At 38.3% G+C, this 16,377-nt stretch overlaps 1 protein-coding gene across 1 annotated transcript; it reads left to right on the forward strand.

The window, feature by feature from the left end:
- The first annotated feature begins 822 nt into the window (after nt 1–822).
- On the forward strand, nt 823–14,576 carry LOC107818346 (CDK5RAP1-like protein). The gene is made up of 3 exons (XM_016644345.2): nt 823–1,328; nt 12,242–13,299; nt 13,769–14,576. Exons 1-3 carry the CDS (start codon nt 1,012–1,014, stop codon nt 14,275–14,277), a joined length of 1,884 nt encoding a protein of 627 aa, XP_016499831.1. The 5' UTR covers nt 823–1,011; the 3' UTR covers nt 14,278–14,576.
- The last annotated feature ends 1,801 nt before the right edge of the window (nt 14,577–16,377 follow it).

The raw sequence follows: 16,377 nt of genomic DNA on the forward strand, positions 1-16,377 counted from the left end.
TTGTGACCTCCTATTTGGAGGATCTCCTGCTCAACTAACTCAGCCACCCTTGCGTGTGGCGTCATAATTTTTAATAACTAAAAAGTTATTAAGTTTTCTATAGAAATAAGAAATATTTATTTTTAACAAACTTAAAGGACCGAAACTAATCACAAATATAGTTTAGAGGTTATTTTAAACATTACCCCAACATTACCCCAAACGTAAGTGATCATTTTTGTCACTTTTCCCCATTAGAAGGAATGAAAAATTAGCGGTTTGGACTTTTTGCACAGCCAAAGCCGCCGAACCCAGCTCGCCGGTTTGGTTGTGGCCATTCGTAGCCCTATCCACACTGTACTAGTTCAACAACAACAACAACAACAACAACCCAGTGTAATCCCACAAGTGGAGTCTGGGGAGGGTAATATGCACGCAGACCTTACCTCTACCCGAGAGGTAGAAAGGCTGTTTCCAGGAGACCCTCAGCTCAAAGAGGCAACAAAAGACACTATATTAGTACTATCAATAGACTCATAATAAAACAACATAAAGTACCATGAAATCTATAACATAACATAAATGCCATAAAAAACAAAGTAACAACAATATAAGAGATATAGGAAATACGAGAAAGATATAAGGTATTAATACACAGCAGATAAAACCCATCATAGTGGTTGATCAATAGCATCCTAAGACTAACTCCTAACTAGCTAGTCTCACTCTAGTGCGCTGTAAAAAAGACATCACAATTTTCCCTAACCTACAACCTTAATGCTCGATCTCCACAATTTCCCCGAAACTAATCACAAATATAGTTTAGAGGTTATTTTAAACATTACCCCAAACGTAAGTGATCATTTTTGTCACTTTTCCCCATTAGAAGGAATGTAAATTAGCGGTTTGGACTTTTTGCACAGCCAAAGCCGCCGAACCCAGCTCGCCGGTTTGGTTGTGGCCATTCGTAGCCCTATCCACGCTGTACTAGTTCAACCACAACAAAGACACCACTCTCCAACTCAACCAAAAATGGCGTCGTCTCTATCTTCTCTATCGACTATATTGAGCCAGCCTCACTGCGCTATACGCATCAAATTCCCCAAACAGTACACTTCCTTCCACGTCAGATTCCTCTCCTCTAAGCTTCACCAACATCAATCCTCCTCCTGCCGCCGCACGTCAGCCGCTCTTCGAAGGAGCTCGACATTCTCTCTCAAGATTTCCAGAAACTTCTCCAACTGTCAATCTCGCTCTTCCTTACCCAGCAAGGACCAAATTCCAAGCCTCCACCACTTCATTCCCAAAGCTACTGCTCCCACTGTTTCTGCTTCCGATGTTCAATCCGAGTAAGTTCTCTGCTTAATCCATAGATATTAAAACAATTTCTTAAAAAGTTATGTTTTTTAATGCAAGGACTCTAAGAGAAGTACTCGGTATCCTTTGGTTTAAAATCTTGGATTAGCTTCTCGTTTTCATGATTGGATCAAAGTACAAGCCTTATGTCGCATTGCAAGCATTTTTTTTGGATTGCAAACATATTGGGGTCACGTATGAGTGGAATTCGATTATCATTTAATAAGCATGGTATCTTTAACATTTCACATAGTCAGGTTGGTCCATTGCTTCCACGAAGTTGTTAAAAACTAGTACGAGACATGAATTTTGTTGTTGTTTCCAAGTCGCCGACCCTTTAGACTTTGGAGCTTCAGTTTGTCTAATTTTTAAGCTTCGTCGAGTTCTCGGGGTCTTGCAGCAAGCAAAGTTTTTTTTTTTTTTTGAAGGTAACATATTTATATATTAATAGAAAGACTTCGCTAAAAAGGTGAAGTCACCCATATTTACAAGGAAAGTGCCCAGAAAGAAAAATAAACATTAAATATCCTTGGTCATCTCACAAGGAATCTAGAACATCAAAAATGGATTCATGATCCTCCAACAACTTTCCTTTACACCAAAAATAGAAAAGCGCCAAACATTTCATCTTTATCTTCTGGATGTTACTGGACTTGTCTTTAAAACATTTTTGGTTTCTCTCTTCCCAAATTGTCCACCATATGCAAGGGCGGATCTACCTTGTTGGATCGGGGTGGCACGACACCCGCACACCTCGGCAAAAATTCTTAATAACTATTTTGATATATATGAAAAATGTGTTATATATATAAAGTGGCACCCGGTTTACACAAATGACATGTGGGTGCCATGGTTCAGACGTTACTGGTGAAGTCTCTAATGTACTGCACGGATCCGTGTTTTTCCTACATATTAGCCCTAGATTTCCTATATTCTCTGTTGGGCCTTGGGTCCTCATTTCTTCTTCCTTTTCTTTTCCTCATTTTCCCCACCTATTTTTTCTTCCTGTTATTTGCTACTAATTCCCTCTATCTTCTTTCTCTTTTTAAATTTCATTATATTAGCCTTCATTTTGCATCCTACAATTATGTCTTATTTCATAAGAAATTTCTTTCAATGCGTAATTTTAAAATTCTAAGTAATATATAGTTTATCTCTTTCTAGTGATACAACATAAATTTATATATTGGAATATAATTTGAGCAGTATCATTTGTTGGCTTTTGAAAAAAATATCTTGATTAATAGAGGTTTTAAGTTGGTTCTCATAGATTGATAACTTTAAAATTTTGGCTTTGGAAATAATTATCATATAATGCAACAATTAAATTGGAAAAATTAACCCAAGAATTATGATCATTAATCAAATCAAACAAAAATTATATAGTAATTAAGCTACTCTTTAAGAAAATTTTCTAATTGCAGGCGTACTTTCATGAAATATTTTTTTTTGTACTTTTATCTAGAAATTACTAAATCAAGCGTAAAAAAGTTGAACTAAAATCGAACTTATTTTCCTCTTTTAAATAAAAAGACCAAATTGGATTAACCAAAAATAACTGAATCATCCATTCTTCCTATTCGGTCTTTTTGGCTAGTGGTAGTTATGTGCCCATATGTAAGTATGCTACATATGTATAGTGGCACCCGCAACCTTCAAATCCTGGATCCGCCTCTGCCTTCGCATGCCAGAACAATTTTCCATCTCTCTTTATAACTAGTAATGTTGCCCTCTTTATTCCAGCAATTTAGAACATCATTAATTCTTCCCGGCATTACTCATGAAATTCCCCGTAAGCTGATGAAGATTCTCCATATTTGTACAGTGAATTTACAATGCAAAAAAAGATGGTTAATTGTCTCCGCCTTCTCTCCACATAAGTAACATCTAGAGCACAGGTGGAATCCTCTTTTGATTAAGTTGTCTTGTGTTAGTACTGCTTCTTTTGCCAATAACCATGTAAAGCAAGCAACCTTGTATGGAATTTTTACTTTCCATATCATCTTCTATGGCCAACAACCAACCCGATTATTTGACAAGTTGAATTCCTTTAAGCAGATCTAATAGAAAACTTCCCCTGCCTGTTCCTTCGCCATACAATAAGATCTTGATTAGAGTTGATACCACGAAATAGCTCCAAAGTATTGTAAAAGTCAGTTACTCTTTCAATCTCCCAATCATTTAGCAATCTTCTGAATGTAAGGTTCCATCCCTGATTCGTCCATGCCTCATGTAATGTTACTTGTTGTTGATTCAAAGAATATATGTCAGGAAAGAGATCCTTCAATGATCCTTGACCTAGCCAATTGTCATCCCATAGTGAAATCTTCCTACCATTTCTTACCTTGAACTTGGATTTGTTAATCAGTTTTGGTCACAGATTCCTGATTGATTTCCACAAGCTGACACCGTATGGGCTTCTCACTGATTTGGTTGTCCATTTTCCTTCCGTTCCGTATTTCTCCGTAACAACCTTCATCCATAGTGATTGTTCATCTGCTTCAAGTTTCGATAGCCACTTCATCATCAAACTCTGATTCTGAACTCTTATGTTTTTTATTCCGAGTCCCTCTTCCTTTTTGCTAGTTGTCACAGAGCTCCAATTAACCAGGGGGAACTTCTTCTTCTCACTGTTGCCTTCCCATAGGAAGTTTCTTCTTAAAGAATCAATTCTCTTCGCTACATTGACTGGGATTGGAAATAGAGGCATCATATAAGTAGGCATGGCTTCTAGTACAGAATTAATTAGAGTTAGTCTGCTCCCCATAGATAGATATTGATTCTTCCAATTTGCTAGCTTCTTTTCACACTTCTCAAGCACACTATTCCAAATTCCTTTAGATTTGCTCTTAACTCCCAATGGCATCCCCAGATATACAGTAGGCAGTTGACCTACCTTCCCACCTAGAATATCAGCAAGACTTTGTAGCTCCATTACCTCATTTACCGGATAAATGAAGCTTTTGTACCAATTTATGCGTAGTCCAGAAGTGGCTTCAAAAAGAATGAATATCACCCTTAGTACTTTCAATTGTTCTCTATCAGCTTCACAAAACACCAAAGTATCATCAGCATACTGCAGGTGTGAAATCCTCATGTTGCTATCCGCCCTGCAGTTCACCTTGAAGCCTCTGATCCAATTGTTTGTCCATGCTCGTTTTAGCATATCGTTCAATCCTTCCATTGCAATAATGAATAAGAAAGGGGAAAGGGGATACCCTTGTCTCAGACCCCTCTGTGATGGAAAGAAACCAGCTGGTTCTCCATTGATGAGTACCGAGAAACTTATAGTTGAGATGCAGTATTTCATCCAATTAATCCATCTTCCACCAAAGCCCATTCTCCTTAGTGTTTCAAAGAGAAATTTCCAGTTTAAATGATCATATGCTTTCTTTATATCCAGCTTGCATAGAATCCCAGGTTCCTTGCTTCTTTTCCTTGTATCAATGCATTCATTAGCTATAAGGACAACGTCCATGATCTGTCTGCCTCTTATGAAAGCCATTTGTTGAGAATCCACCAGTTTGTTGACCACCTTTTTTAGTCTCTCGGTTAGTAATTTGGAGATAATTTTGTATATACTGCCTATCAGACTGATAGGCCTGAAATTTCTCAGTTCTTTGGCCCCCAGCTTCTTAGGAATCAAAGCGACAAAAGTGGCATTAAGGCTCTTTTCAAAAACTCCTTTCACATAAAAATTTGAACAACAGCTACTATTTCCTTTTTAACCACATCCCAGCAAGTAGTGAAAAAGGCCATTGTGAACCCATCTGGACCTGGTGCTTTGTCACCTGCACATGTCTTAACACTATCCCATATTTCCTGTTCTCCAAATTGACTCTCCAGCATTGAGTTATCCTCTGTTGTAATCATCTGGTTGTTTCTGATGGAACCTAGTGACCTCCACTCCTCTTCTTCTGTGTATAGATTTTGATAGAATCAGATCACCTTCCTCTTGATATCTTTCGAGTTTTGCAGAGATTCCCCTTCTACTATCAACTGATCTATATTATTAAATCTCCTGTGAGCATTAGCTGTTCTGTGGAAGAACTTTGTGTTCCTGTCTCCCTCATTTAACCAGAGGGCTCTGGATCTCTGTCTCCATGCTACTTCTTCATTGTTTGCAATCTCCTCAAACTCCATAGTCAATGATGATTTTGTGAATATTTCCTCCTCTGTCAAGCTTTTCTGGTCATGTAACTCCTCCAGCTCTGCAAGTTGGTTGAGGATATTTGCTTTCTGTAATGCTAAGTTGCCCTGTAGAGTTTTGCTCCATTCCTTTAGCTTTGTCTTCAAGGCTTTAAGCTTCAAAGTTAGAATGAAATCTGGCCTTCCTTCAAAAGTGAAGGAGTTCCACCATTCTTCAATTCTGTCTTTGAATCCTTCAGTGTGCAACCACCAGTTCTCAAACTTAAAGTATAATTTAAATGGATTCCAACTACCACATTGCAGCATCAATGGAAAATGATCTGAGGTAACTCTCTGAAGCAATGATTGTTTTATGTTTCTAAAGTTTTCATTCCAGTCAGCAGAAATCAAGAATCTATCCAATCTGGCTGCTATTATATGTCTGTCACCTTTTCTCCATGTGTACTCTCCTCCTGATAATTGGACGTCTACCAGTTCCATGTGTTCAATAAAGTTTGAAAAATCAGTCATAGCTCTTGTGAATCTTGGACAATTCTTCTTCTCTGATGGGTACCTTACAGTATTGAAGTCCCCACATACTACCCAAGGTCCATTAAAGAGACCTCTTGTACCTGCTAGCTCCCACCATACTTCCTCCCTCTTTTTTCTATCATTAGGAGCATACACAGCTGAAAGATGCCATGTGTATTCCTGAGTCTTACCTGAAAATTTACATGTAATCGTATGTGCTCCAACACAACATACCTCCCCCTTCCTTGTTCTACCATCCACATTACTATAATACCCCTTCTACTCCCACTAGCTTCCAGCTGAGCAAACTTCACCCATCTATTACCCCATAGTTCTTTTACAATCTATTTTAGATTCTTGAAAGCAAAAGATCTCTGCCTTCCAACTGAATATCAATTTTTTAATCAATCTCCTTTTCCTGACTTTATTAAGTCCCCTGACATTCCATGTTATGATGTTCACTAACATTGGCTATGACTGATAATGTTTCCCCCTGCTTCTAGTTCCATTGCTCTTGAAATTACTTCCAATATCCAAACCTTTCAGCTCTTTGAATCCCTTTTTCTTTGAAGTCTGGACAACCTGTGTAACTTCTTTCCCTTTGTTCGCTTGCTTTCTGTTGTCAATTTTCATGTAAAGTTCCAATGCTTCTTTCTCACAACCACTAAAATCAACCCCAAATTCTTTGCTCAGTCTGATAATATTCTGATGCACCCAAATTGATGCTTCAAATTCCAGGTCTTCTTCTGCCTCTAAGTTTTGATGGTTTAGAGGCACAACTTCTTCAATTGCCCAGTCCACAAACATATCAGATTCTTTTGATTGCATGTGTATGTTGTTGTAGTCCTGTGAATTATGTCCCTTTCCTTCGTGCTCTGCAAGAATCAACATAGCATTGTCTTGAGGAGTTTCTTCTTGTTGATTTTCTTTATCTCCATCCTCCTCCCTCTCTTCTTCCTCTCTTTCTGAGCTGTCGATGTTGTTGTTTTCCTTTGGTTTCTCTAAAAAGGTGATTATATGATTTATCACAGAAGGTTCGAACTGAATAGCTGTTATCTCTTCTTTAAAAGGATCTGGCCTTTGCTTTGTGAATGGTATTTTGAATGCCTTCTCTTCGAATATAATTTGGGCCAATGAATCAGGACCTAATTCCTTTCTGTTGTAGTGCTGCGGATCCCTATTAGTAATCATTAAAGAGTCACTTGACTGGTCATTTGTTCTATTAGGAATAGGCTGAACCTGCTTTGAACTTGATGTACTTTCAAGGTTTTGCACCTCTCAAGTACAAAGAAGAGAGAAAAACAAAAGCACCCCGCTAAAGTTTTTCACAAAACTAGCGAAAGCGTTCTTCAAACTCACGTTAGAAGAATGTAAGATGGAAAGAAACCTCACCCACACGTTCCCCAATCCCGCAAGATTGCAAGAAGAATTGAATAAAGGAAGAACAATGAAATATAAAATAAATTACGTTTTTGAAGCAATAGCTTAGAAAAACTAATCACCAATGTTTATTTTCAGCATATTAAGCCCTTTAAATAGGCCTTACAATGAGTAAAATTGGTAAGGTTAAGGAAAACTAATCCTAATTAGACTAGAATAAGAATAAGGCTAAGAAAACCTATCCTAACTAAAATAGGAAAAAGAATTCTAGTAGGAATGGGATACCAACTAACAATCCTAATTTGACTAGAACTACAAATATAACCCTACTAAAACAAAAATTAAATTCCTAGGAAACAAGAAATAAGAAATCCCAATCTTTAAGGAAAAGAAATCCTAATCTTGAATGGATTCTTAGACTTCTTCAATTTCTTGAAATTCTTGGGCCTCAATTGGACTAAGGCTAATTAGTGTAAGCATTTTAAATTCATGGCCCAATTCTCTAAATCCATTGGCACCTTCATGAGCCCAACAAGCCTCCATTGTTGTAGAAAACATGGCCTCTATATGTTCATCAGAACTACCCACATGTCCCATCCAAATACATGTAGCTCCTCCCCCTGTTGGCTGCTTGTCTGGTGTTGTACTCATTTTCGTACAATTGATTTCTCCGTTTACACTGCTGTACGTTCTCACCGGAGCTTCACACCAGATCTGAATCTCGAAGACTATCCCTTCACATTTTATTTTCACTGTTTTTGGTATTGTAGATCCTTCTCCTCTCACCTTTATTCTTGCCCATTTCAAATGATTTTTTAGTTCTATTTCCTCCTCAGTTTCAATCCAGGCACCACAAAATTCCCCAACTTCTTTGAATACTTTTTGAGACCATAGATGTAGTGGAAGCCCTACTAGTCTAATCCATACTTGATTCATCTTTTTATTTCTTGGAACAGATCCCACTATCGGATTCCACAATTGGAGCTTAACTTTGTGTTTCTTCCAATACCATTCGCTTCTCAGTACATGGTCGGCGATTAGTTTCAAAGAGAATTCCAAGAGAAACCTATTCTGGTGCATCTCGTAAATGTTGATTCCATGTGCTTGCTTCCATAGATTTGCTGACCATTTACGAACTTCCGATAAAGTTGCAATTTCGGAGCTTTCTTCTGGAAAGAATCCCACCAGGCACCTGTCTAGCAAAGCATTGTGTGTTAAATCTCCAGAAATGTGAATAATGTTTCCTTCTTGTTGGACCTCCGCTTCCTTCATTTCTTATGATTTCTGACTGTGTTTGAGTACAGAAGTCCTTCTTCAATGACTTTTGGAGCACTAATGGTATTCCTCCGTACCTCGCCATTAATGAACCTTTCTATTTTTGCTGCAATATCTGACCAACCTGAATTGAATTCCGCCTCTGGAACAATAATAATTGATCTTCCCCTGCCTTGGATTTTAATGATGGTTATATAACGACCATCTTTGTTGTAGTTCTTTGCACAGAAAATTTCTGAGAAATGATCCTTGATTTTCCATCTTTTCACATGATTTCCTTTCACCTTCGAAGCTTCCTTTAGATTTTCGCATAACCACACCATTGTCTTTCTGCTTAATGTAGTCCTTCTGATTAGGTTCCTTCCTCGTTCTGTCCATTCAAACCATTGTTCAGCATTTGTTGAGCATCTCTCAATTTCATATGACTTGAAGCCCATTGCAAAATAGATGATATTGTTCTCCCTCATTGTATGATTTTCCCGTTAGACAGGAAGTGCAACTGAAATTATCAGCAGTGAAAGCTTTTAGAAAGTCGCCGTAATCTTGTCTTCGATCTTCGGAAAATAGAAAAGTTATAGAATTTTGGTGAAACTGTAATGGGAATGGTCGGAGAAGTCTGGAGAGTAGGCTGGGAGAAGAAAAAAAATATTGAAAAAGTGGTCCGGGAAGTGGTTTTCTATCGCCGGAGATTTTTGGCGAAAATGGTATGGGTCTGGTCGGAAAAGGCTGGTGAGGGGCTGAGTGAAGAAAAAAATTTGAAAAGTGGTCGGAAAAAGCCACACGCGCTGGCGCGTGGCTTAGATCTCGCCGGAGAAAAGTGGGTCTGCTTCACGCGTGGGGGCGCGTGGATGATTGGCTGCCGGAATTACTTACTGGGGTTTGGTCGCCGGGGGGTTGTTTCTTGTTGAGGGAGATGAGGTTGTCGGAAATGGTACGTAGGAAAGCATCTCTGGTAGTTCACATTATACTGTTCTAGGGAGAGTTTTTGACTATTAATTAAATTTCAACAGTTTTCATAATGATACTTAAGCAAAGTTTTTTGTTCGGTGTTTTTAAGAAAGCAGATCAATTCTGAGCACCAACTTGTTTGATTTGTCATGCGCCATAAGTCATAATAGTTCAGTGTTCGGGGAAGGGGGGGGGGGGATTGGCGTGAATGCAACTTGCCAGATACGAGTTGTTGACTACCCTTGTTAACCTAATAGCTCTATGTTTGATAGTTCACTACAGTCTGAGTGGCATGCTTTAAGCAGCCTTATGTTGTGAGGGATAAAGGGCTTGCATGGTTGTTCCCGTTGAACCTCTGACAGTCTGTTTGATTGGAGGAAGAGGAGAGGAAGATAAGGAAGAGAATTTTGACTGATTTTACTATCTTCCAGTGAAGCATTGATGATTTACTTCCCATTGTTTGGTATAGTTGGAAGATAGGTAAAACTGATATCCTTATTCCTGTCTGTTCAATGTTGGAAGGATTTAAAAGGCAACATATGAGGTATCCAACTACTCCAATTTTACTTCCTTGTGGACCAAGTGAATGTTTTCTATCCTTACTTCCATTCATCTGACATCTCCCCTTTTAACTTCAACCAAATCAGACATTACATGGAATTACATGCCTCTACTTCAGCCTAGCTTCCATAAGTTGCTCCTATCCCAAAGGTAGCGGGTGCTTTGATGTTTTCTGAGCATTTGCCCTCCTAATTGAACGAAGAGGTTGCCTTTGAGATGTTAGGCTCAACCTTGTTTGGGTGGAAACCTGAAGTCAAATCGTTTGCTGTCCCGCTGTCGAGAAAAAAATCCATCTAAAACTACTATATATCCTTAATATGAATGCTCCCTTGGTCCATTGGAGAACCAACAGTGGCACCACTCTTGTATAGGCCCTCACGAGTACCTGTGAGGTTCTTAACTGCCATAATAGTGTGTGGCATTTTGGAATTAATAATTGCTATACACGTTTCACATTCCTCGAAGTCAGCACATATGTATGATAACCCCGTTCATCCATGCTAAAGGGCCTCACTATAACCTGTTAGCTCATCTCATAATGATGCTTCTGATCCTGTAGAAGTCATGGATTCATCTTTATCATCTTGCCCTTAATCGCGATATAGATTTTCATCTAATGTGCATCTTGTCCGTCAAGTCTGCAGTTGCTAGTGCAAGTTAAAACTAAGTTCCGCAGTTGCTAGTGCAAAGTTGAAACTAAGTACTCCCTCCGTTTCAATTTTATGTGACGTAGTTTGACTCGGCACAGAGTTTAAGAAAAAAGAACTTTTGAAATAAAGGCTTAAAGGGTAAAAACTTTGTGGGGTCATAACAATTGTATATGGCTATAAAAGTTTCTCATTAAGGGTAAAATGGAAAGTTTAAAGTTAAGTTGTCTCCAAATATAGAAATGTTCCATTCATTTTGGAACGAACTAATAAGAAAAGTGTGTGATATAAATTGACATGGAGAAAGTAATAGTGAAATAGTGATAAGATGAAAAGCGTGAATAGGAATTGAAAATGGAAAGGAAAAGAGGGGCATGAAGAAATTGAGGTCATCCGTACTAGCAATTTGTTATTAAAGTAGAATAAACTTATTGAATAGTTTGTTTGTAGTGCTGTCATCTGGTGGCCACTTATCTTTGATATATCTAGAGCTCCATAAAAACTTTAGGAGCTATTTGAGCAAACAATTGCATGGATATCCAACTATTCAAACTGAAGGGAAGCAGAAAAGTGTTCAAGAGTTGATCCAAAACTATCTAGACCTAGAGTTTTATGTCCTACTGTAGGAAAATTTAAAACATTCTATGAGGAGGTGTGAACGACTGGCTGTGGTGGGCACGAGGAGAGGTAGAAGGAGACCTAAGAAGTATTGGGGAGAGGTGATCAGGCAGGACATGGCGCGACTTAGGATTACTGAGGACATGGCCCTTGACAGGGAATTGTGGAGGTCGAGGATTAAGGTTGTAGGCTAGGGGGAAGTTGTGAGTATTTCTACAGCGCACTAGAGTGAGACTAGCCAGTTAGGAGTTAGTCTTAGGATACTACTGGTCAGTTACTGATGCAGGGCGTTATCTGCTGGATATTATTATATCTTCCATCTTTTTCGTACTTCCTATATTTCTTATATTGCTGTTATTTTTATTTTATGTTATGTTATGTTATTTTATGTTATTTTATTATGAGTCTATTGATAGTACTAATATATCGTCTCTTGTCGCTGTGTTGAGCCGAGGGTCTCCTGGAAACAACCTCTCTGCCCCTCGGGGTAGGGGTAAGGTCTGCGTACATATTACCCTCCCCAGACCCCCTTTGTGGGATTATACTGGGTTGTTGTTGTTGTTGTTGTTGTTGTATTTTATTTACAATGTCTTGACTTGAAAATTCTAAAATATATTGCTCTGTTTTGTTCAAAGTGGGATAATTCAATACTTTAGTTGGTAGAGCTACTAAAGTCTGATCTATCAGCAATTTTATATGATAGTGATTTGTGTTTCCAACTTTCTTGTTTCACTTGAAGATTTATAACTTAATATTCATTGATAGTGCCTCTGAAATTTATCAGAGAAAACTGATATTTGGGCTTTCTTTTGCTGTAGGCCTGTGATGATATCTGATGCTATGCCAAGAGGTCGCATCTATCATGAAACTTATGGATGCCAAATGAATGTCAATGATATGGAGATTGTTTTATCTATCATGAAAAATGCTGGATACACTGAAAGCGTGGAAGTCCCAGAGAATGCTGAGATAATATTTATAAATACTTGTGCTATAAGGGACAATGCAGAACATAAGGTCTGGCAGAGGCTCAATTATTTTTGGTTTCTTAAGAGACAATGGAAGAGCAATGTTGCGATTGGAAGGTCACAGTCCACCCATCCTCCCAAAGTAGTTGTGCTGGGGTGTATGGCCGAGAGGTTGAAGGACAAAATATTGGATTCAGATAAGATGGTTGACGTGGTTTGTGGACCTGATGCTTATCGAGACTTGCCACGCCTGTTGGAAGAGGTGGACTATGGTCAAAAAGGTATCAATACTCTACTTTCTCTTGAAGAAACTTATGCGGATATTAATCCAGTTCGCATCTCCAAAAATTCTATATCTGCATTTGTATCTGTGATGAGGGGTTGCAATAATATGTGCTCATTCTGCATTGTTCCCTTCACTAGAGGGAGAGAACGGTCTCGCCCAGTGGAATCAATTGTGAAAGAGGTCGCTGAACTTTGGAAAGAGGGAGTCAAAGAGGTTACACTTCTTGGCCAGAATGTAAATAGCTATAATGATACATCTGGAGTTGAAAATCCGGCTGAACCAGCAGTCAGTTGGGAACTTAGTGATGGATTCTCTAGCATGTGCAAAGTAAAACATGTGGGTCTACGGTTTGCTGATCTCCTAGATAGACTTGCGACAGAATTTCCTGAAATGCGGTTCAGATATACTTCCCCACATCCTAAAGATTTTCCAGATGATTTGCTGTACGTAATGCGCGACAGGTACAATATCTGCAAAAGCATTCATCTGCCAGCACAGTCAGGCAGCAGTGCCGTGCTTGAAAGGATGCGTCGTGGATATACTCGAGAAGCATACTTAGATCTTGTGAAGAAGATAAGAGATATAATACCTGACATGGGCATAAGCAGTGACTTCATATGTGGTAAGATTGTTATCCATTGTGTTTTCTTAATTACTGGGACCTCACTTAAGGCTGAACATGCATGCTAAATATACTATAATCGGACATGGTCTGTTACTTTGGGTTTTCGGGAAATATTTGTGTCTTTGTTTTCTGGTTATTTTATGATACTTCATCTTTTTACTTTATTCCTTTTTTAAGAATGCTAGTCTTTTTCTGGGAGACTTTGCTTTCTCATATTGATTTATCTTAGATTAAGATGTAGAAATTATTTGACTATTCAAAGAGTTGCTACAGTATTTTATATTTACATAAGACGAGCTAATACTTCTGCTTCCCGATTTCTCACATTGAGAAATTGATGTAGGATTTCTTGAATTATTCTAATGTCATGAGAGGACAAACTTTTCATAGTTAATAGGCAGATGACATTATATGGGAGCTATACGATATGACTTATTTGGCTCTTAATTTGACACATTACTTTCAGGTTTCTGTGGAGAAACGGAAGAGGATCACGAAGACACACTAAGCCTCGTAAAGGCTGTTTGTTATGATATGGCATACATGTTTGCTTACAGCATGAGAGAGAAAACACATGCCCACCGAAAATATGTTGATGATGTTCCTGATGATGTCAAGCAAAGGAGGCTCACAGAATTAATTGAGGCTTTTCGTGGGAGTACAGGTCAGAACTATGACTCTAAAATTGGCACTCTCCAACTTGTGTTAGTTGAAGGGCCCAATAAGAGAGCCCCAGACACAGAGTTAATTGGCAAGAGCGACAGAGGCCATAGGGTATCATTTACTAACCTGCCTATCCCAGATAAGGTTGATAATAATGGGAAGCGAAACCCAAAGATTGGTGATTATGTTGAAGTGCACATAACAAAATCTACAAGGGCATCACTGTTTGGAGAAGCACTTGCTATAACTAAATTGAGCTCATTCTACAGCTCTTCACATGAAGAAGCTGTTGCGTTTGCCAGCAGAACTTAAGCTATTATTAAAGCTTTTGTACTACAGTTTGCTCTTCCATCTTGCCTTTCTTTTGAAATCACAGAGTTGCTACGTATTGTCAATAGAGTAGCATTCATACTGGTAGCTTAAAGATTTTTTGCTTTCATACTGGAGTTTATTCTGGCTGTTTAGCTCCGGCCACATAGATCAGTCATCTTTGAGCTGGTTAATTTTCAGGATCCGACGTACTTGCTCAACTGTTACAGTGAGGAGAATCTGGCTTATTAAGATAAAATATATTTTCAGTCATGAACTCTGAGCCTCTTGTTTGCTCAATATTGATAATCTTTTGCTATTCACTAGTTTGGAGGGAAGTTCAAAAGCTGTGATCTCAGTAATAGTTATGGTAACCATAACCACCCTCTTCACATGTTGAAACTTTGTCTCGCCATTAACAGTGCCTTACAGACAAAAATTAAATATTCGTTAAAGTGAACTATGCTGTCTTCACACACACACTGATAACCAAATTTGCCTTGAAAGTCCAGTATCAGGGTAGTTTAAAAATGCATTAAGAAATTAAATTCGACCAGGTCTATTCACTCTGCTGTCAAATATTTGTTCTGTTGTGTAACAGATCATTAATCAGTGGAAAAAGATGTTCAGAAATTTTGAGGAGAATAGTAAACTGTATGTCATACAGGTAAAATATAGCTCACTCGAAACAAGATGGAGCAATGTGGACATTTATATGTACGAATTTGTATATATTATTAGTTGGTAGTGATAAATAATGTTACAGTGAGGTTCGCATCTTCCGGTCAACCGTATCTCTGGGAGAAATTCAAAAATAGCCAGATTTACAAGTGGTCATTCAAAAATAGCTACAGTTTCAAAAGTCATTGAAATTTAGCCACTTTTCATGTAAAGATAATCTACACGAAAACACTATTCAAAATCCGAAAAATACTCCAGCATAATATACTGGAATTCCAGTATAATATACTGGAACTCCTGTATAATATACTGGAGTTCCAGTATACTTTGCTGGCTCCAGTATAATATACTGGAGTTCCAGTATACTTTGCTGGAACTCCAGTATATTATACTGGAGCCAGCAAAATATACTGCATTATACTGGAGTTCCAACAAAGTATACTGGAACTCCAGTATATTATACTGGAGCCAACAAAGTATACCGGTCCAGCATACTATGCTGGAAGTTCATATACATGTGCACCGAACTCCAGTATATTATGCTGGACCGGTCTCTGTTGCAGCAAAGTAGTGGCTATTTTTCAATGACTTGGCAAACACTGACTGTTTTTGAATGACCAGTCCGAAAACTGGCTAGCCCGTGCTATTTTAACTCGTATCTCCTGCGGAGATTTGTAGGCCCACTTGGAATCTATCGACGCCTAACACAACCATTTGGAACCTACCTACACCTAGCACGATACTTCAAATATATTTGCACTTAGTGTATGAGCCAAAACTTATCTTTGATATGATTAGACCCTATCAGCATTAAAAAGGGCCTTCAAGGGCTTCCGCATGTCCCCAGTATGACTTCGACAAAGGTCTGCCCAAGGTCGAAGTGGTCTCATAAGAGATGAAAGGCGGGGTCGAAGAGTCATCGCAGATCAAGGTCGAGGACGATCATTCATCTTAAACAGAGAAATAACAACTAGTTTTAGGATAAGACACTAAAGAAAATATTCCAGTGGATATTCTCCATACTTGTATTATTAGGACTTTTAGGTATATGTTCAATTATAAATAGAAAGAGACAGAACGATAAGGGACATGAGATATTCACTTGTAAGAGAACACATTGATACTCTCTGTAGAATCTTGCTTTATTGCACACATATAAACTATACCTTTTTTTTGAGATTCTTGTCTAACTTCTCCCCACGATCCAAGAACGATCCAAATATTCAAAGGCTTATCAATCATTCATCATTGTCAGAAAGAATATCCACGGATCTCACCCTTTCTCGGGTGACTCACATGTTCTTATTTACTTAAATGCAATTCATTGTTATTTATTGTTATTTAATGCTATCTCCTTTCTTTTTAGGTCATTCAATATTGCTAGTGTTATCGTCATTTATTGCTAACTAGATAATATACGTA

This window comes from Nicotiana tabacum, chromosome 3 (assembly GCF_000715075.1).
Source record: "Nicotiana tabacum cultivar K326 chromosome 3, ASM71507v2, whole genome shotgun sequence".
Taxonomy (NCBI): domain Eukaryota; kingdom Viridiplantae; phylum Streptophyta; class Magnoliopsida; order Solanales; family Solanaceae; genus Nicotiana; species Nicotiana tabacum.